At 42.8% G+C, this 23,231-nt stretch overlaps 1 protein-coding gene and 1 non-coding gene across 2 annotated transcripts; both read right to left on the bottom strand.

Moving 5' to 3' along the window:
• Positions 1–710: 710 nt before the first annotated feature.
• Positions 711–781, bottom strand: TRNAG-CCC. Its single transcript has one exon. It is a non-coding gene; the product is annotated as a tRNA-Gly (tRNA).
• Positions 782–8,154: 7,373 nt separating this feature from the next.
• On the bottom strand, positions 8,155–11,596 carry LOC121989563 (glutamate receptor 2.7-like). Its single transcript, XM_042543679.1, has 5 exons — positions 11,139–11,596; positions 9,741–11,044; positions 9,366–9,675; positions 8,887–9,293; positions 8,155–8,814 (listed from the first exon to the last, which is right to left on the bottom strand). Exons 1-5 carry the CDS (start codon positions 11,449–11,451, stop codon positions 8,290–8,292), a joined length of 2,859 nt encoding a protein of 952 aa, XP_042399613.1. The 5' UTR covers positions 11,452–11,596; the 3' UTR covers positions 8,155–8,289.
• Positions 11,597–23,231: the final 11,635 nt, after the last annotated feature.

The raw sequence follows: 23,231 nt of genomic DNA on the forward strand, positions 1-23,231 counted from the left end.
CTTGTAAATTTCTTCAAGGAGTTCCATACAGATGAAACAGATCCATTAAGAAATAGTGCCAAGAGAGCTCCATCGATTGTGAGAAAACTATTTGTAGATGATATTAAAGAAATCTTGGACCACAAAACTTTCGAAATGAACAAGAAAAATAAAAGAACGGAATTCTAGATTCTTTGCATGGGAAAATCTAAATCGGAGACTATTTGGAAAAGAGATGTTATACTTGGACAATTTGAAAAGTAAATTAAAATATACATGCAAAAATGTTCCATGAGGACATGGAGTTTTTCTAGTGGCCTAAGCTTGTTAGCCCCCTAACTTGAAAGAAAGGTTGGACATATGCAGCATGATGAACAGAACAGTAAGGAATTGTTTCTCCTAAATCCACGGAGCTTGGAATACTAAGGATTTGTTTCTCCTAAATCCGCCAAACCAAGCTTAGGCCAAGGGGTGCACGCTGGCCTTTGATAGGGTGCAAGCCGTTTGTACATGTGAGATGACAGTTGATGGAACTGTACAATGCTTTAAAAAGGGATGTATGTGCAAATTCTGCAGTCCACTTTATAATTGCAAATAGAAAAGGTTACATGCAGGCCTTCTGGCCTGAAACAAGTGTGACATTTGATGGAGCAAATGAATCTAAATGAGATTTCGGGATTAAAATAAACATTTGCCACAGTAGATTAAAATAAAGGTGCTTTAAAAAAACTTGCGCATCCAGGGAATCGAACCCTGGTCAGTACCGTGGGAGGGTACTATGATACCACTACACCAGATGCGCTTGTTGGTGTAATCTATCACAATAATAATATATACACTATTAATTTAAATTGTTTCATAACCAATGAATATTATGTAATAATATAATAGGTTAAATTTAATTACATCTATAATTGTTATGTTAACCCTTTTTTTTTTATCATTATTTAGTACTCAATAAACAGCTGAGATCCTTACGGATCATATCCCTTTACGTATATTAGTAGGAATTAATGGTCCCAACTTATAGAATAGATAAGGACTATCAATTTTTATCAATACATATAAATAGAACATTTCCTGATCCATAAAATATAGACCAAAGGATCCGACCTTCTCGACATAAATGCATTTCTAAAACTAATGTATTCGTTATTTAAATAATACTATAAATTTAATTGAAGATTACCGTATCATTCTGCATGATGCACGTGAAGATTGTACTTAATACTCTGTTTATCTGGTGGGGTGGATCATGGATGGATTAAACAAACCTAGAGACATGGAAAGGGAAAGGAATCCATAACCTACTATGTTTGTTTACCTTGATCGAGGAAAGTGGATAAAATCAATGTCTTAAACTGTTTACTTAGATAAATAGAAAGAAAATAAAATTATTTATTGACCAAAATACCCTATCCTTCTCAAATATTTTAAATTAATATTTATTTTATCTTGATAATTAAAATATTCTTCCAGGTGTGACATATATTTTAAATTAATATTTATTTTATATTGATAATTAAAAATTATTACTAATCAAAATAAATTCTACAATTTAAATTTATCAATATTATTTTTAAAAATAATATTTATTACAGCTCAACACAAACCCAAAAAATATTATTGTCAACTAAAAAATTAAACTACAAAAAATATCAATAATAAATTTTAATTGCAAATAATTTACAATCACTATTAAATAGTTGTCAAACAATTTAAATTTATCAATGTTATTTTTAAAAATAATATTTATTACAACTCAAGACAAACCCAAAAAATATTATTGTTAACTAAAATATTAAACTACAAAAAGTATCAACAATAAATTTTACTTGCAAATAATTTGCAATCACTATTAAATAGTTGTCAAACAAAATATAAATAAAAAATTGTCAACCACCAATATTAATTACTTGAAAATAGTCTACAAGTATGATAAAATTATCACCAACTAAAATATTAAACTACAAAGTTTGTACTTCCTTATACCAAAATAAGTAGCTCACTTTTTTGTACTTATATTCTAGAGCTTTGCAAAATTGTGGCTATCATGTTGACATAGCCGATCAAAATCAGAAAGAGAATATCATCTTTAGAAATTCCAACCTCTTCTCTGGTGGGCATCCCATGAATAGCATCATCTTCTCCTTGTTCTCTCCTAGAAATAGATACGCAGCAAGTATATTTTTATCTAGAACACCAGCACAAACTAGAGCTTTGTAGAGTTTCTCATTCACATTTTGTATGCGAAATGACCTATTTTCAATCACTGAAGTTGAACGATCAATTGCGACAACAACTTCCTTGACATTAATGTCGATGACTGCATTTTTCTTATTGCCATATGGATCAATAGATGCAAGCTTTTGCTTCCTTGATCGATCATCAAATGGTGGACTATCAGGGATCACTTCAAAATTCTCATATTCATCATCTAGTCCAAGGTCTCTTTGTTCTCCCTTTAAAGTAATTTCAACATTTCTTTCTGCAGCAATAGAGGCTCTTTGACCATTTGCCCTATTGTGAGCAAACAACTCTAATAACTTCTCATAACGAGGTACAGGGGTATATCTCCACTTCTTGATTGATGGATTAGCCTAGACAAAGTTAAACATAATTATAAATAAATCAAACAAGCTAGTAGGTGAATTCGTGAAACAGAGAAAGCAAAAACATATGCATGTCATATCTAATACTTTTTACAAAATATATAGATGCATGCCATACATATCTTATGTCATCTACCAGCAAACATAATTGGAAATACAGTGATTGACTAAAAATAAATTAATATTTACAATTAATACTTACATCAATAAGTTACTTCCAAACTACCTCCTCGGCCTCAAATCTTCTACTTTCAGCATGCCATTGAACTCCGCTTACATTCTTAAACAAATCATAACATGAATTGAAATGATTTTTTAATGTTTTAATTCTGTTCTTCAAATCATCCTTTGTCAATGGGATTTCAATCTTTTCACTACAAATGATAACCATATCTTTGTACGCAGTAGATGTGAAAGTGCCACCTATTCAGTTACCATTAACTTGTTGTTCTAACATAGCATCTATGAAAATTTTATCCATTTCTTCAATCCACTTAATCACATCTCTCTTGACTTGTTCAATTGGTGTATCAATTCTTAATCAACACCTACATCAAATGCACACATGAACATGGGAAAAAAAAATCAAATCTTATTCACAATTGTAAACATTCAAGTATACTAACACTGGTCTAACAAGCAAATTGTAGGTATAAAAAAAAAAATCCAACAGATCAACGTCTAATCTTTAGATTTATCAAAAAAATATATTCAATCCATTATATTATTCGAATCAAACATTCCAAGCATATAAAAAGTACAATAAAAGTGACTCATAAATCAAAACATTACTCTTTTGATAGTTTTCTAATAAATAAAAAAAACCCTTCTTTAGTCAATATTAAAATCTAACCACATGACATTAGCTATGTTATCTCTAATCATGCTTCCTTGCCTCCAGTCATCTTCCTATCTTTCATTGTGACTCACTTCATCGTTAGAAGTTGACTGAATTCACGATCCACTTCATTAATTAATCTCTCATCTGGATCCACCCCCATTAAACAATTATGAAGAATACAACATGCTAAGAAAATATCTGTACGAATATCAACTTCATAATGAGGTTCTGTTCCACTAGCAATAATTGGAAATCTTTTTTAAAACCCCAAAAGCTCTCTCGATTGCACCGCGAAGAGTTGTATGTCGGAGATTGAATAACTCTTTTGCATTTGTAGGGCCACATCTCGAATATTCTTTCAAATGATAACGAATTCCTCGATAAGGGGTAATCAAGTCCCTCTTCAACATAAACCCAGAGTCAACTAAATAATATTTACCTACCATCAAATTAAAGGTATAAGTTAGTCATATTTACTTTCAAATATTATCTACTAATAAGCATTAATTGTAAACTATATACCATGAGGAATTATCAATTTATCACGTCTAGATAGGCATTTTTTATGATTCGAGAATCAGATGCAGTTCCTTCCCATCCGGCTAGGAGATATATGAACTTCAAATCAGAGGAGCATCAAACCAACACATTGGTAGTTGGTCAATCCATTCTTCCTCTATATCGAGGTGTATCTACATCAGATACCTTAACACGTATATGAGTTCCATCTAATGCACCAACATAATCCTGCAATTAAGAGACAATCACATATGTGGCTACAAAGTATATTACAAAACTTTTGAAGTTCAAAATGATAAAAAAAAATACCTTAAAGTAAGGATAGAATATGTTGCTACTCTCTATATGAGGAGGAATTTCAGATCCATCTGGTTGCTTTATAAATTCAGCATGAAGGTACTAGTAGTCATTGTACTTCGACGAAAGAAAAAACTCAATTCTCATTTTTTGACATCATGACCGCGCAAATATAAAAATTTAGCAACCTTTTCTTCAACACTTGAATTCTTATTGCCTTTTACCCTATTGTTGTGTTTTCATATTTCACACAAGCGTCTAAAACCATCTAAATTCACCATGAGAATACTATGACATGTGTCGCTAGAAATCATAAGATTGTGCAACAAAATACGCCGAACATTATCTTTTTGCTCATTACTCTCCGGCAAACCCTTATCTACATATTTTCTCATATCCTTCAAAATCATCCAAAACCCAACTATACAATTCCTATTTATAAAAATTTCATCATCCGATCTGAACTACCATCATTCTCATCATAATAATCATTAATATTTTGATCATCTTCTTCACCACTATCCCACTCCATCTTATTAAACCTGTACACAGAATAATAATAATATAGATTGCTGTAAAAAAAAATTCAAAGTGCTAAATTATTGTAAAATAAAAATTAATGACACCTTATAAAATTTTTAAAAAGCTTCCTTTGCATAATCGTGACACCAAGATTACATTCAATCAGATTTTTTTTTTAAAAAAAAAAACCTTCTTTTACATAATCATGACTCTTGCATTCAAAGATCAAGACTTTTTTTGGATGAACTTTATCTTATGTGGGAATTAGTTCAGATCCTCTGTCCCCATTTCTCTCTATCCCTATGTCCCACTGTTGATCGGACGGATCAGATTACATCTCAATGCATCATGGCATCTTTAAGATGTGTGCAGTATCCTCGTGATGTGCAAGGCATCTTTGAGATGTAATCTGGTCCGTCAGATCGGCAGTGGGACACGGGGACAGAAAAAAATGGGGACAGAGGATCCGAACTGTGTGGGAATATTTAATATTTGCACTTTTGGTAAACCTAAAATATATCCATGCTTGTTTCAAAAATAACTCGGAAAGCATTCGTTGCCGATAACGAAGAATGTTGAATGTGGCATAAAAAAAAATTAAGAAGTGACATTCGTTGGCTGAATGGATGAATAATGATGAATGTTGTAAGAAATCAAACAAAAAGTTAAGAAGGGGGAAGCATGTTACCAGTATCACAGAACTCCGCCGTAGAACAGAGGACACAGTCACACGTTGCCGAGGGAAGACAGGAGACTGCCGAAGAAAGACAAGATGCTGCTACAAGTTGCCGAGGAAAGATAGAAACACTGTCGAGGGAGGAAAGATCGTAGTTGTTGCCGCAGATGGGTGATACACAAAGGCTGCTTCAAACGGAGAAAATGAGTTGGGGGAAGAGAAATGAAGAGTCATATATAAGTGTGTAATTTTGTCAAGAAGAGATGGTACATGCGTCATATGGTTTTCCATCCTTTGGTTTTCGCCCGATTTGGCGGTGATCGTTTTTTGCTTCAAATTCAACCATCGATGGATTGTGTTTTCTTTTCCTCCTAAAAATTTAATGAAGTAAACGGTGCAAAGTTTTCCATCGTGAAATTTTTTTCCTAATTTTTTATTTCCGCTTCCGCATGTAAACAGACTATAAAGGAACTAATTAACATTCATTTAGAGTCCTCATTTCTTATCCGACTTATCATGCGCGCTCCTGCGGGTCAACCCAAAAATCAATTTTTACTTTTGACTAATATTAATATTACTATACATAAAAAATATTTTAATTTTTAAAATAAAATTTAATTTAATTCTAGAAATTTATTAAATCTTAAATTAAGATCAATCTCAATCATTTAAAATTCTGGAGCGTTAGTTCGGTCGGGCGAAAACAAACTATGGAAATCTGTCACCACGCTGAGGAATAACCGAGTTCGGTCGAGCGGAGGAGTACTTAGCTGAGCAACTAACTCGCTCAGCTCAGCAGATGGATCGCTGACGCATTCTTCGGGGAGATAGTACCGCTGACACAAGACATAGTTAATGGGTGAATCGTACGACAGAAGTTTCTACTGTTTTGTCAGGGATATGCATGTCAAGTTAAGGTATGGTGTCAGAGATACTTTCTTGACATGTCCTTTCATAGGATAAATTGGAGAACATGTCCACGTCTCGAAAGAAATGCGCACATCACGATACTATATAAAGGGGGTCTATACATCGGTGGAAGTACGCATTATTCACTGTTTGTGCTTGTGCTACTGTTATTTCGTCTTCTTCTTTTTACTGGTGACTAATTTAAATGTCGGAGGACCAACACTAATGTCCTTTCCATGAGTCAACATTAATATTTCTTGTGTTTATAGAGTGAAATGAGATGTACATTCAATCAACATAATAATTACATCCTAACGAATTATGTTCACAATTTTGAGATAAGATGATATCTGAATTTAAAAACTTCTTAAATTTGACATTTTTTACATCGACTCGATTGAGTTGACAATTTAAATTTATTTTTCCCGTACACTTATCGGACACGAGAATCGGACTGATAAAATTTCCCCATGATATATACCAAACAAAAAAGCTATAGATATTCATTGCGTGTGAAAAAGTGGAGCTCGAATGACTCCTTTTAACCTGCGAGTATAAGGAAACAAGTTAAAGGGTGCCAAGGCCACTTTATTAAAGCTTTAAAAGGTAGCGGTAATAATTAGAAAGAAAATTAAAGGATGATGTTTTTAAAGCTTCCTCCGTTTTTTGATCTGCCAAAAGAATGATCTTTCTTCTCTTGATTGTACGCAACTCAACTTTGTATTTTTTTTCAATAAAAAAAAACTTGACTGAAACAATTTACTTTCCTGATTTTTTTCCAAAAATTTCTTAAATAATTTTTATAAATATTTTCCAGAATAAATCAGTCAAACTCAGATTTCTTGTCGTTCTTTTTTTTTTTAAAAAAAAATTAAAGGCCCAAAAATGCCCCACTCCCTCTTTAAAATTCCCACCATTTCTGATCTTCCCGCAATGCTATCGAACCAGACGATGCGGCTGCTCGTTGGCTACGATCCGTTGGATTCGGATCTTAGAAAATTGGACGGAGACGATGTGTCCTCCCTCTCCCTCTCTTTCAGGGAGATCGCCCTTGACGTCCGCGGTAGAGCCGACGGCGGTGAGGTTCAGGTCCACGACGGAGTGATCACCTCTCCTCCGGACGATTCCTTTCAATTCTTGTGTGCCGCTGGCGATAACTGTTTGGCCGATGACGTCTTCCTCGGCTGGAAGCTCATCTCTCTCGACCCTCGCCCGCTGCTGCCTTGGAAGCCCCTCGCGGAGCCGGAGCATTGCCGTCCCCAATCAGGCATCGCTGCGGAGCACCGGAGGATGAGTCGGCGTTCATCGGAGAAGATCAGGAAAGCCTCGTCTCCGGAGAAGCTGCCGCCGAGATGGTTTCTGTTGGCGGCGGGGCCGACGAGGGTCTCTGCGGCGATGCGGATGGAGGAGCTTAGGAGCCGGAAGAGGAGGCAGAGGGCGGAGGCGGCGGAGAATACCGATCGCTGGAGGAGAGGGTCGTGGAGGGTGATCCGGTCGCTGAGCTGCAACGCGGCGGAGACCACGGCCGTAGCCCCGCCGGCGCTTCAGCTCGCGTCGCACGTGCGGCGTCTGAATGCCGCTCGCTAGATTCGATTCAACATCACGGTCCAGATTGAACCGGTTCCGCCCGGTCCAGACCGATCAGAGCATTCTCCGCGAGTAGATTTGATTCACTCGCGTTTTTGTCCCTCTTGACTCTGATGGGAACTCTCTAAATTTAAACTCAATGGAATTATTCGTTGAGCTGGTCGACAATCTCGATGGAATGCTGAACAAGAACTGCGAGACATTTCTGAATATTTGATTTAAAACTTTAAATTCATTAATTGACCAAAATAAAATTTAATAAACGCCACAAGACTAGTTATTTCTGAATTTCTCTGCGTATTTGCCTTCTTCGTGTCAGTTTTTTTGCCTCTGTCAATGTCGGAAGATCATCTTGCTTCCCTGCTCTCTGCCATTGGGCTATTTAGCTCCGAAGAGGACGCTCCCTCCTCTCCTGAAGCAGCGCTGAACAGCGAGTGATTCGATATGCTCTCCGGACTCTGTGAGCCAGTCGCCGGAATTTGATCACCGCCTAAAGCGCCGTTCTCATCCCTCTTCGACGTAGGACAAGATGGAGTTTCTTCCACGTCGTGATAGTGCTTCAGTAAGGCAACCGTCTTCCTCCACAAAGTGGTCTCCGTCGAAGCCGCTTCCTGCAGCCCATTTCGCTCAACGTAGATGAATCTGGCCAGGAAGATGATCAAAGCCGCCGCCGAGACGAGGCCGGTGATGACGAAGAGGCCGGCAAAGTCATGGAGCGCTAAGCTCGACGAGCTTCTGTCGCTGCTTTTGCTTGTGGAGTTCTTCGGAAAGCCAAACCATTTCGACTCGATGAGTGCCAGCTCTCTGGCCTCTGTCGCGTTCAGTATCGCCCTCGATATGTCCGGGACAAGCGGCGAGCCTTGAGGGAACACCTGTTGAGCAAATGGCCGATCAGTTCTTAACTTCCGGAAATCCATCTCTAATTCTGGGTGTAGAAAGCTTACGAAGCCGAAGCCATCGGTCTTGTAGGTTGGGCCGACCATGGTGAAATCATCGGGGTGTTGGTACAGGAAGAGCTTTAGGTAAGGTATCTCGTCGAACACCGCGTCGACGCCTCCCCTGGCGCTGCCTTTCGCCAAGGCCTCCGCGAACTGATCGGATGTGCTGTAGTTCCTCAGCTTGCTCGCGTGGATTCCCATCCTCTCCAGCATCCCGACCACGTAGGAGCCGTCCTGGTGGCCAACGAACGCACCGGTGGCTAGCAACTGGTCCACGTTCGTCACCGTCGGTTGCAACTGCCGCACAGTGAGCGTCGACGTCAGGCTCGCCGTATAGCTCGACGTCAGTACCAGTACCACGAACGAGAAGACGATCACCGCGAACCTCGACAGGTTGCTCGTCAACTTCTCCGCTGAATCAATATCGTAAACAGTTGATGGACACCCAATTAGTGAAAAAAGGGAGGTAAAAGAAGCTTTTTTACCGTGTGCGAAGAAGGCAATAGAGAAAACGTAGTAGAAGACGGTGCCCAGTTGCTGGAACGGCGTGCCGGGAAACTCGTTGTTGCGGCGCTCGATCATCCACAGCATGAATCCGGTGAGCACGAATACGGCGAAGATAGCCCACCAGAGGTCGGGAGTCAACGGCTGCAAGAAGATCCACATGCCGGTGCTATTGTTCTTCTCCACCGACACCACCATCGACACCCCCGATTCTGCGTACGGCATCGTGAAGTCGACGAAATGAGTTCGATTGGCGAGGATGGTGGTGTCGCCGACCACCGCGTCAAAATTCTGTCCAACGAGAAGATTGAACAATTTGACACCGAATTGGGGGTTATATTGCAGCGGAGACCAACCTTAGAGTAGACTTGGTAGACCAAATTGTCGTAGGATTCGTCGGAATTCACCGCCGGGATGTAGTCGAAGGCGACAGGATAGGGAAGCCGATGCATGACCGCCTCGAACACGTCAATGCAGTAGCCAGAGACGTGGGTTCGATTGGTGGTCGGATCGGTCTCCACCTTGACGAACTGGTCGAAACCGTGCTTCAACGGGACGCCAATTCGGAGCCTCTTGCCGTTTGTCGGGATTTCCCAGCCTCTCGGGACATCGGTCTGGCTGCCTGGCCAGACCACGGAATTTAGGACATCGGTGTCGTTGGTGGAGTTTAGCTGCTGCTTTAGGGTTCCGCCTTCCTCCGGCGTCCAGAACCCAATGGTGATTAGCTTTCCACCGTCGACATTGACTATCTCCAACGCCGACGGCTGGAGTTGACCGTCAACAAGCAGGAAATCGCCCGTCAGCCCTTGGAACCGAGTGTGGAGAATAGCGTGCAGAAGTGCTTCCCCTGTTTTGCTGACGCCGAGGCGCCCCAAATCGGTTGAGGCGTTTCCGGATTGCGCGGTGCGGTCAATGGACGAGCGCATCAAGGACGGATCCAGCTTCTTCGCCGCCGTCGCCACCGCCCACACCGTGTCGTACGCCCTCAGTTGAATCATTGATGGATTGGCGACCTGCGCTGCTGGATAGTCTCTCTGAAACCGCCATCGGAAGCGGTTCGTGAAGTTGAGTACTTCCTTGGACCGGTTCACGTACGAGCGGACGCCGATGATGCCGCTCATGGGCATTTTGTCTACCATTTCGAGAACGTCGGAGATGCCGCCGGTGGCGATCCACACGTATCCTGCAGTCATCATGCCTAGCTCCGTCGCCAGTCGAAATATGCGGATTCCCAGGTCAGGCAGCGCGTGGACGACAAAGACCCGCGCGGGCATATCCTTGAGGCGGCGCAGTTCGCGGTCGAGGTCATCATCGGAGGCAGCGGCGGGGATGACAGCGCGGTAGGGAACGCGGACGTAGGCATCCTGCAGGGCGTCGATGAGGGAGGGAACGACGCCGGTGCCGTACTCTGAGTCGGTGTAGACGAGGACGACTTGGCGCCAGGCGAAGTGTCGGACGAGGGCGGCGATGGCGGGGACCTGCACCGAGTCGCTGGGGGTTGCGCGGACGAAGAATGGGGAGCGAAGGGCGGGGCTAGTGGCCGAGAATGCGACGACGGGCACTCGAGCGCGGTCGCCGAGGTGGACGACGAAGGCAGCCTCGGTGGACGTCAGTGGGCCGACGATGCAAGACACGTGAACGTTCTTCATCAAGTCAACCGCTGCAGGTGATTCATCACCATCATTTGTGCGTTAGATCGAGCACTGTAAAATCAAAACAAGTTTACCTGCAGGTGATTCACCATTCTTAATTACCTGCTTCTGCTGCTCCAACCGCGCTTGCCTTTGAATCCCTGAGATGAAGAACCACCCTCGTCTTGTTATCCCCATGGGCAGCATAGAAATCGTCGAGTGCCATGGAAATGCTGGTCCAGCTCCTCTTCCCTGTTAGGCTCTCCAGGTCAAGTATCACGCCGACGTCGACCGGCCGCGCCGTCGCCAAATCCTGGGCCAAAACTACACGACGCCGGCAGGAGAAAAAGCTGAAGAATAGTGCAGAACAAGAGATATAAAAGAGAAGGAAACCGAGCCGCTTCTCCATCGAAGCCCACTGCGCCATTCTACCCATCCATCCTTACAAGCAGAGGAAGAAGATTAGGTGACGGATTCCCTGAAGAGGAGCTGCGAGTCACGGTCGTCGCTGGCCTGACTTGGATAAACAAAGACGGACCTTGGGTCGAAGGAATCCGATCCTCCGCTGCGAGAGTTGACCGTAAAATTGACAGGGTTTATCGAGAAGTGAGGGGTTGACTATAAGATGGTGAGCAGTTTTATTGTGACCGGGGTTGTTCGTGGACGAGTCGCTTGCCGTTAACGCGTGGAGCGGAATGGGGACCGTTGTAACTACGACGAATCTTTAATTGAACCGCTCGTGAAATTATTGGTTCAGGAAAATCGCTGGCACTGTCCTAGTGTGACTGTGATGGCGGATAGAATAGGACGCAAGTGTTAATGAAGTCTGTCCATATAATTATGCGGGGTGACATTTGGCCTGATCCATTCCGGTCAAATTTGCATCACGGTTTGCCTAATCTAGTACGTCAATTTCAATATGCTCAAATGCAAAATTAATTTGACTTTTTTTATTGAACTATATAGATAAATTTTTAAAATTATTAAATCATGTATAACGATTTAAAAATTTTTATATTATATATTTATTTTTTATTTTATCTCTATCTGTCTACTGTTTTTTAATTAATTGAATCTATTTTACTATGTATTAAAATTTTAAATAAATCAATCGATTGATTTATTTTTTTAATAAAAATTAATTTTAGATAAAATAATAATATTAAATTAATATAAAACTAATTTTTATATATTCAACTATCTCCTGATTATATTCAAGTCAATTTGACTTATATATTCGACTATCTCTTAATTATATTCAAGTCAATTTGACTTAAAATATTAAGAACAATGATTTTTTTAACATAAATATATTTAAAAATTTTAATTTATTATTCAAAAAATTATTGCTCAAAATATATTGGGTCAAATTAAGGGTTGAGAGCATGGATATAATTAAAAGAGGTAGACGAACACAAAAAAAATTAATTTCATGTCAATCTGAGTTCATTTGATTCATCAGTCGATTTTAGGTAAAATCGACTGATGAACCAAATGAACTCAGATTGACATGAAACTAATTTTTTTTTGTGTTTGTCTACCTCTTTTAATTATATCCATGCTCTCAACCCTCAATTTGACCCAATATATTTTGAGCAATAATTTTTTTTATATAAATATATTTAAAAAATTCAATCAGTGTTCAAAAAAATCCGATCGATGGACCAAACGATTTCAGATTGACATGAAACTATATATTATGTGTTCGGCTAGTACTCCTATTTATATTCATGCCTTTAAATCTCAAGTTGACCAAATATATTGAGAGCAATGATTTTTTTTAACACGAATATATTTAAAAAATTCAATGAGTGTTGAAAAAATCTGGCTGATGGACTAAACAACTTCTAATTGACATGAAATTAGATCTTATGTGTTCAGTCAGTGCTCCTGATTATATTTATGCTCTCAAACATTAATTTGATCTAATATATTGAGAGCAATGATTTTTTAAAATATATTTAAAAATTTTAATTTATGTTCAAAAACCATTACTCTCAATATATTAAGTTAAATTGATGTTTGAGAGCATGAATATAATTAGGAGAGAAAGACGAACACATAAAAACTAATTTCATATAAATCTGAGGTCATTTAGTCCATCAACCGATACATGCCAAAAATGGTTGATGGACCAAGTGACATGAAACTAGTTCATATATGTTTATCTACCTCTCCTGATTATATTTATGCTCTCAAACGTCAATTTGACTCAATATAGAGAGCAATAATTTTTGAACATGAGAATATTTTAAAAATTTAATTCATGTTCAAAAGATTATTGCTTTTAATATACTGTGTCAAATTGATGTTTGAGAGTATAGATATAATTAGGAGAACTAGCTGAACATATAAGATTTATTTTCATGTCAACCCGATGTCGTTTGGTCCATTAGTCGTACTCAAAACTGGCTGATAGACCAAATGACCTCGGATTTACATGAAACTAGTTACTGTATGTTTGTATTGTTAGGGTTGATTGATGCTAGAGGGGGGGGGGGGGGGGGAATAGCTCGTCGCGCTCCATTTGCTTGCTTCGGTGTTGTTGATATGCAGCGGAAAGAACTTGAAACAAGACTCACAGCGCTAACACGTAAATATACTTGGTATCCACCTCAAGAAGAGGTAACTAATACAAGAATTCACACGCGACACACACTCCATTAATACAAGAAGAGGTAACTACCGGAGGTGGAGAAACCTCATACAAGACTAACACAACAAGATATACAAGAAGAACAAAATACAAGCTAATACAATAGCAAATCTTACAAGTTTACAATGCAGAAATCCTAGCTTGCTCTTCTTCTAGCTTGAATACACCTCTTGACTTGCTTGGAAGTGTAACAACACACCTCTCTAAGCCTCCAAGATCTGGCGTGTCTATGTGAGCTCAGTGGAGAAGAACGCGTGAAGATCGGGATAGAGCTCGCAAAGAAGTTATGAAGAAATCGCACTCCAACAGCTTTAACCTACGCAATGGTCACATCCCAATCGATTGGAGAGGCTTGGATCGATTGGTTGATCGATTCAGAGCGCCTCTATGCTCTGCTGAAAAAGGTTTGAATCGATCAGCTGATCGATTTAGCCTTTATCGCGACTCACACGATTTCTAGCCCCCAATCGATCAGCTGATCGACTGGGAAGGCTTCTGTGCGTGTGATATAAGTTCCCAATCGATCGACTGATCAATTGAGTTGTTGTTTATCGTTGCACTGTGCCCAATCGATCAGCTGATCGATTGGCCTTGGTCCAATTTGATCACTTGATCAAATTGACCAACCCTAGCTTGCCCGAGTCAAGTCTAGGGTCGCCAAACCCAGCATCCGGTCAATCGTGACATGTTGGGACTCCTCGTGCCTAGCATCCAGTCAACCATGACTTGCTGGGGCTTCTTCACCAAGTGTCCGGTCAATCCTTTGACCCACTTGGACTTTTCTTATTGTGTCAAGTGTCCGGTCAACCTTGACCCACTTGGACTTTTCTCCTCGTGCCAAGTGTCCGGTCAACCTTGACCCACTTGGACTTACCGTCTCGTGCCAAGTGTCCCGTCCTCCATGACCCACTTGGATTTCCTTCCACCAGATGTCCGGTCACCCTTGACCCGTCTGGATTTCCTTGTGCTTGGCTTCACTCACTAGGTCTTTGTATCTGCCTAACTTCACTCACTAAGACTTTCCATCTGCCTGGCTTCACTCACCAAGACTTTCCCAACTGCCTAGCTTCACTCACTAGGTTTTGATCTGCCTAACCTCCAATTAGGACTTTCCCAGTCAAGTATCCGGTCAAACCTTTGACCTACTTGACTCTTCTTCTCATCTAATTGGTCAAACCTTGGAATTACACCAACAATCTTCTCAAACGGACGATTGCTCCTGCAATCTCCATATATTGCCAAACATCAAAACCCAAATATCAAGACTCAAACTTGAGCCAACTCAAATTTAGTCAACCTTAACCTAAAGAATATTGCACCAACATGTATGATTATATTCATGTCCTCATATATCAATTTAACCCAATATATTCAGAGGAATGATTTTTTTAACATGTATGCTTGAAAAATTCAATTCGTGTTAAAAAAATCCAGCTGATGGACCAAAGATCTCGAATTGATATGAAACTAGATCTTATGTGTTTAGTTATTTCTCCTTATTATATCTAAGCCTTTAAATATCAATTTGACATAATATATTGAGAACAATGATTTTTTAAATATAAATTAGGATTTTTAAATAATTTTTATATTTAAAAAATTATTGCTCTCAATATATTGAGTCAAATTAACGTTTGAGGGTAAAAATATAATCAGAAGAGGTAGACAATTATGTAAGAACTAGGTTCATATTAATCTGAGGTCATTTATTTCATCAGCTAGTTTTTACTCAACATATTGAGAGTAATAATTTTTTGAACATAAATTAAAATTTTTAAATATATTTGTATTAAAAAATCAATGTTATTAATATATTGAGTTAAATTTACATTTGAGGATATGAATATAATTAGGAGAAATAGCCGAATATATAGTAACTATTTTCATGTCAATCTGAGATCGTTTGGTATATCAACTAATTTTATCTAAAATTAACTTTCATTAAAAAAATAAAAAGTAAATTAGTCGACTGATTTGTTAAAAATTTCAGCGTTTCGACATGTAGTAAAATTAATTCGATTGATAAAAAAAATCAATTGATAGATAGGGGTAAAATAAAAAAAAATACATGATTTTAAAATTATTAAATTATATATTCATTTTCTACTTTATCCCTATTAGTCGATTGATTTTTTTATCAGTTAAAGTGATTTTGCTCTGTGCCAAAATTTTAAATAAATTAGTCAACTAATTTACTTTTTTTAATCAAAATCAATTTTAGATAAAATCAGTTGATAAACTAAACGACCTCATATTGATATGAAACTAATTCATATATATTCGACTATGTCTCCTAGTTATATCTATGCCCTCAAATACCAATTTGACCCAATATATTGAAAGTAATATTTTTTGAACATGAATATATTTGAAAAATTCAATTAGTGTTCAAAAAATACAGCTGATGGATCAAACTACTTCGGATTGACATGAAACTAGATCTTATGTGTTCGGCTAGTGCTCCTGATTATATTCGTGCCCTCAAACATTAATTTGATCTAATATAGTGAGAGCAATGATTTTTTTTAACACAAATATATTTAAAGAATTTAATTTATGTTCAAAAAATCATTGATGCGGTGATAGAGGGGGCCCACCAAGTGTGGGTCAAGGGTGGAGATAGCAGCATGCGTGGAGGTCAAGGTCAGGGTAGTCAACGGTAGAGAACCAACCGTCTCACCAAATGTGGGTCGAGTAGAAGTTGACTTCAACTGCCGATCGGGCCCGAAGTGTATGATCGACCCCGAAGTGTATGATTGACCAGCAGGTTCATTGGAGCAGATTGCTCGTCCAAATGGGATCAGTACAGCCAAAACATCAGATGCTCGCAACTGATCGAGCGAGTGTAAGGCCGACCGGAACTCATGTCTGATCGAGCCATAAACAATCTGCCAAACTAAGTCACTATGAGGAAAAGCAGCTGAGGTCGATAGCACAGGGAATCCCGGCCGAGTGGCCACCCCGCTCGGTTGAATTGTGGGTCCTCTCTCATATCTCTTAATTTCTCTCTGGGAGGTAATGTTGTTGACAACTGGGCATGGTCAACAAGCGAATGGTGCAATGGAAGCTTCTACTGTATTGTCAGGGATTTGCATGCCCTATTAAGGTATGATGTCAAAGATACTTTTTTGACATATCTTTTCATAGGACGGTTGGAAAACATGCCTGCGCCTTAAGAAGCATGCACGTCGCCTACTGTAACACTATATAAAGGGGGGGTCCATGCACCGGCGGAGGTATGTACTATTTGTTATTTTCACTTATGCTTTCACTGCTACTACGTTGCTCTGCCTTCTTTCTATTATTTTAGTGACTAACTTGAGCGTCGGAGGGCCAACACCGGGAATCCCTTCCCTGGCCCAGCACTGACGTTCTGTGTGTTACAGATCAGAGCGGAGTTTTCACGAAGTCAACAGAGTAGCCATATTCCTAGCTAGCCTTCTTCACCATTTTCGGGCAGGATCATAGTGGCACTATCTGTGGGAACGTAGTCTGTATCATAGACGTGGAGATGAAGGACGCTGGACGACTCACGACTATGACGCTGACGAAGGAGGAGTTGGATATGCTGATACAAGCCTGGGCGATCAAAATGCTAGAGCAACAACAATAGGCAATGACTGAGCGACACGTAAATGAACCCGCAACGTCAGCAGGGGGACAACAGGCCAGATATAGAGACCGAGTGGAGAATATATCTGTTCAGGGGCAGAACAAGAAGCTGACTAGCATATACGGGGATGCACCGATCTCCTTTCATCGGGCGTTGTTCCATACTCCCTCAAAGGAACAAGGCCAGGCATACAATGATCAAGGATCTTCCTCGGATTACGCACCTATGAGGGATACATGGGAGGGAAAGCACTAAGAACTAATGATTCGCTCGAACAGATCAACTGACAGTTCTCTCAGGGGATCCTGAATGACCCACTACCCTGACATTATACTCCATTGATGATCGGGGAATATAATGGGATGACTAATCTAGAGAACCATTTGATCAGATTTGACAACATAGCCACACTCCATCAGTACATCGATGGAGTAAAATGTCAAGTCCTCCTCACCACCCTCTTTGGATCAGCACAACGGTGGTTCAGGTGATTGCCGATCGAATCAATGTATAGCTTCAAGGATTCCCAAGCGACATTCCTGCATCATTTTGCTAGCAGTCGCCATCACCAAAAGACGAGAGTTAATTTGTTCCTGGTGAAGCAAGGGCTTAAGGAAGCATCAAGGGCCTACATCAAGAGGTTCAACCATGTGGCTATGGATATCCCATCGATCATCCGAGAGGTATTAGTGAATGCCTTCTCGCAAGGGCTGACTGAAGGAGAATTTTTTTGCTCACTGATCTAGAGGCCTCCAAAAGATTTTGATCACCTGCTCAGGCACGCCACCGAATACATAAACGTTAAGAAGGCCCAAGCGACACGAAGGAAGGAAGTGCCTGCTGAGTAGACTGCTCCTCCTGAACAGTGGCCAGTTAATCAGGCACCAAAGGGCCCTCGGTCGGGAGCAGCACAACTGCACCAGGAACCTCGAACTCATGTGGTGCAGCATGTAGCAGCAGACGACTGAAATCTGTGAGAGGCTGGCTGTGGACACTGTTATTTTGCTCCTTCCATCAATCAGCAACGTACAATATACAGGACTGCTATGACTTGAGGCCAATTTCAAGCCAATTGGTTCCTCTGGGATACCGTCGTTGCTCACCAACTCTCAATCAACATCATTGGTGTCGGTCAGATGGGCAAAGAGAAGAAGAGAGACAGGTGGATGAGCAGTGTCATCGCCAGCCTCAGCGAAGGGGAAATGCAAGTCCAGCTTGAGCTTCGGCTGAGCGGACTAGACCCTCGGCTCGGGAGGAGAAAAATTGAAGCAATGCCGCTCGAGGCGAGATTGTAATGATCATTGGTGGGCCAACTGATGGTGATTCCAACCGAGCAAGGAAGTCACACGCTCGGCGACTAGAGATACATGTTATGCGATGCAGCAAGAAGAAGGCCGAGGGACCAAAGATCAGCATTGTCCCTCGAGGCCTAGAGAGAGTGGAAATCTCTCACGATGATGCCTTAATCATCTGACGATAATATCTAATTATACTATTCACTGAACTTTTGTGGATACAGGAAGCTTGATGAATATCATCTTCAAGAAGACGTTCAACTAATTGCAAATCTATCGGAGCGAATTACAACCTTGATGACCCCGTTGTATGGGTTCATAGGCAATAAGGTATTGCCGATTGGCCAGACTCGGCTGACCATATCACTCGGAGAGGAGGCTCTTAAGAGGACTAGGACCACAAATTTCATCATGGTGGATGCGTCGTCTGCCTACAATGTAATATTGGATCGACCGGTCCTGAACGAGTTCCAAGCCGTAGTGTCCACCTTCTGTCAGAAGATCAAATTCCCGGTGAACAATGAGGTAGGTAAAGTCAAAGGCTACCAATTAGCATTTTGACGGTGCTACATCAAGATGGTCAAATCCGAGGTGAAGGCCATGCAGAAGATTGAACGTTTGGAGGTAAACACCATCATGGAAGAACTACCCACGCTGTTTTATGAAGAGAAAGAGGAAGTTCAGATCCATCCTAACCAGTTGGAAGCCACGACGTTTGTCACCGCTGACTTGATAGATGAGAAGAAGGCGGAGCAGGTGGCATGGTTAAGCGAAATCACGACGTGTTCGCCTGGTCAACTCATGAGCTCCCGAGCATTTCATCGAGCGTGGCTCAGCACGAGCTTCACGTCTGATCGAATGCTCGGCCGGTGAAGCAAAGGAAGAGGGACTTCAGCTCAAAGCGAAAACAAATCATCCGAGCGGAGATAGAAAAATTGCTGAAAGTCAGTCACATCCACGAGGTGCAATTTCTGAGCTAGTTGGCCAAGTCGTGCTGGTCTCTAAGCCGAGTAACAAGTGGCGAGTCTGCATCAACTTCCGTGATTTAATAAAATTTGCTCGAAAGACTTTTATCCTCTGCCTCGAATAGATCAAATGGTGGACTCTATAGCGGGTTGCGAGCTGATCTACATACTCGATGCTTTCCAAGGATACCATCATGTGCTGCTCGTCAAGGAAGATCAAGAGAAAGTTATCTTTGTTACAGTCGATGAGACCTGTTGTTACAATGTAATGTCATTCAGACTGAAGAATACCGGTGCCATTTATTAAAGACCGATGAACAAGATTGATCCGGTGGTAAGAGCCTAGGACCTCCTAACGAGGGGTCAGCGCCACGTGGAGGTCAAGGGGCCAAGTGGTCCGCCGGAGAAGGGTGAGCCGACCGGACTTGGAAGAAAAGGATAGGACTGATCGGCCGACCAATGGACATTCGGTAGTAAAAGGCGCCCTGACCGGGTCGGGGTTCCGACGCTCTGTCGAAACAGTAGTTAAGAGCCGAGCGGAAGAACCAGGAGAAAATGACACTGCTAACAGTCCCTACATAGCGCATACTGGAAATTTCCCCAGTGCATCAATGTCAACGGCAGGCCGGACGCGAGGTGAGTGTCGTCCGTCCGGACGCGAGGTGAGTGCCGTCCGGCCATCGCGTAAAAGGAGGAGGGGCCGGCCGGACGGACTCCCTGTCCAGCCGGTCGGACGCCCTGGATTATGAGCAGTAAAGAAGGGGGAACCTCTTCTGACAGCCGCCAAGTCGTATGGCTAGGCCATACTCCTAGTCTGACAACGGGGTGTCCTGTTGTCCCATCGAAGGCGCGATGGGACTGTTGCAGTATGGCGTCAGGTAAGCTTTCTGACAGGTGCATACCGAGGTATGAGCTGCGGACACGTATGCGCCTCGGTGGACATGTATTGGTTCTTTCACCGCTCTATATAAAGAGCCTCTTATTTCGCCGGAGGTAGCGTTCTAGGAGCTTCAAAGCCACTTTTTCCACTTGCTTACCTGACTTGAGCGTCGGAGGGTCGCCGCCGGGAACCCCTTCCCGGCCCGACTTCTGTGCAGGATCGCCGGAGGTTCGTGCGACCAGACGGAGGCCCACGCCATCGACTAGGAGCGCGCCACGTGCCCACCGTCCTTTGGTTCAGCGATTCGGACAGGATCAATTTGGCGCCGTCTGTGGGAACGCTCCTGCATCCAATCAGAAACAATGGACGAGGCTGGACGACAACACACGGTGACGCTTTCGAACGAGGAACTCGACGCTTTGGTCGAGATAAGGGCCTCCAAGCTCGTGGAGCAAAAACAGAAAGCCACAGCCGAGCGGCCGGAGCAGCAAGCAACATCAGCGTCTGGTGGTCGAGCGGAAGCGCCACCAGCCACCGTTGCATTTCATCGAGCCCTGTTCCGCACCCCTGAAGCCGTACCAGCTCACAGAGATAGGGGATCTTCTTCGGATGAAATGCCTAGACGAGATGACAGAAAGGGGAAAGCCCCCCGAGCGGACGCATCGCCCGAGCGGATCAATCGCCAATTTTCAGAGGCTATTCTACGAGACCCCCTGCCCAAGCATTACGTGCCTCCGACGATCGGCGAGTATAATGGGACAACCGACCCAGATGATCATTTGGGTAAGTTTGGCAACACGGCAACCCTACATCAATACACAGATGGGGTGAAGTGTCGGGTTTTCCTCACCACCCTCTCCGGGTAGGCTCAACGGTGGTTTCGGAGGTTGCCGGACGGATCCATCACGAGCTTCAAGGATTTCCGAACGGCCTTCCTCCACCATTTTGCAAGCAGCCGACGCTACCAGAAAACGAGCGTGAGCCTGTTCACCATCAAGCAAGAAGCCCGTGAATCGCTTCGAGGTTACATCCAGCGGTTCAACCAAGTGGCAATGAATATTCCAATGGCCACCTCGGAAACTATGATGAATGCCTTCACACAAGGCCTAGTGGATGGAGATTTCTTCCGATCGCTCATCCGAAAGCCGCCCCGGGATTATGATCACATGCTACACCGGGCTAACGAGTACATCAACGTGGAAGAAGCGCAAGCGGCCAGGAAAAAAGAAACTCCAGCCGAGCGGCCTCCTCCGTCCGAGCGGAAGCAACATGCCGCTGATCAGCCGCCCAGAGGACCGAGGGCCGAAGCAATCCGAGCCCCCCATGTCCGATCCCACGTGCAAGAGGTAGCTGCCGCTCGGCCAAAGCCAAGGAAGAAATGGACCCCGATGTTCTGCTCCTTCCACCGGACGGATACGCACAATACAAGGGATTGTCGAAGTTTTCCCTTCGTGGCTCATCCCGTGCCCCGGAATGCCGGACGACGATCTCCCTCAGTCGACAGGCGGCAGAGAACTCATGACGCCGAACGGACACGAACCGATAGGCCACAGCAACAGGCTCCCGATCGGCATCGTTCTCCAAGGCAGGAGAATCGCCGAGCGTCCAGAGAACGGTCCCGACCGTCCGCTCGGGAAGAGGAAAATAGAAGCAATACTTCCCGAGGCGAGATCAACGTTATTGCTGGCGGGCCGACCGGAGGAGACTCCAATCGAGCTAGAAAGGTAAGCGTCCGGCAGCTCCAAATTCATGCAGTCGGCTGCAGCCAAGAGTGGGCGAACGGACCGGAAATCAGTTTCGGGCCAGGGGACTTGGAAGGAGTTGAAGTACCCCACGACGATGCTCTGCTCATCAAAGCAGTAATAGCCAATTACACTATTCACCGCGTATTTGTTGACACAGGGAGCTCAGTCAACATCTTATTCAAGAAGGCGTTCGATCAGCTGCAAATTGATCGAGCCGAGTTGTTACCCATGACAACTACGCTCTACGAAGTTCAGCCGGTCGGACAGATCCGGCTGGCTACCTCGCTGGGAGAAGAGCCGCTCAGGAGGACAAGGACAACAAACTTTGTGGTGGTCGACTCTCCCTCGTCCTACAACGTCATTTTGGGACGACCGACGCTCAGCGAATTCCGAGCGGTCATCTCCACCTTCCATCAGAAGATCAAGTTCCCCGTGGAGGACAAAGTGGGAGAAGTACGGGGAGATCAGCTAGCAGCTCGGCGATGCTACATCGAGATGGTCCGAGCAGAAGCCAATTCCGCTCGGAAGACGCCCCGGATCGAGGTAAACGCCATCACTGAGAAGCCACCTTCTTTAATTTATGAAGAAAAAGAGGAGGTACAGATTCACCCAACCCGATCGGAGGCCACGACTTTTATTGCGTCCGATTTGGAGGATGAAGCCGGACGGCAGCTGGATCGACCGTGGAGTACAAATCATCTCCAACCTTATCGAGCTGGATGAAAGGTGCACGAATGTAATTTATTTTTGTATATGCTAGTCGCCTATGTCCTTGTAATGCAGGAAGCAAAAAGATGAAAACGCATTGAGCATTATCCGCCGAACGGCCTACTGCGTGAAGACCCCGTGTCGTTCGGCCGGGGCGTACAAATATACCCAAACGCTCGATGACGTAGACCCCGCGTCGTTCGGCAGTGTGAATTGTATCTGAGCCAAAGGCTTAGTATCGAAGGCCCCGGACCGTTCGGCCGGAGGTACATTAAACGAGCCGCACGCTCGATAACGAGGACCCCTCGCCCCTCGGCAGGGCGTATATAATTAGTTAAAAGTTAGCCGTGAAGA

Source organism: Zingiber officinale, chromosome 6B (assembly GCF_018446385.1).
Source record: "Zingiber officinale cultivar Zhangliang chromosome 6B, Zo_v1.1, whole genome shotgun sequence".
Taxonomy (NCBI): domain Eukaryota; kingdom Viridiplantae; phylum Streptophyta; class Magnoliopsida; order Zingiberales; family Zingiberaceae; genus Zingiber; species Zingiber officinale.

What these genes read in the sequence shown, in the direction of transcription:
- LOC121989563 (XM_042543679.1), bottom strand. Translation starts at nt 11,451, where the DNA reads ATGGGTAGAATGGCGCAGTGGGCTTCGATGGAGAAGCGGCTCGGTTTC. An exon ending in GGTTGGAGCAGCAGAAGCAG is followed by an intron (nt 11,045 to 11,138) that starts GTAATTAAGAAT and finishes AATCACCTGCAG; the next exon opens with CGGTTGACTTGATGAAGAAC. An exon ending in AGACCGATGGCTTCGGCTTC is followed by an intron (nt 8,815 to 8,886) that starts GTAAGCTTTCTA and finishes TTTGCTCAACAG; the next exon opens with GTGTTCCCTCAAGGCTCGCC.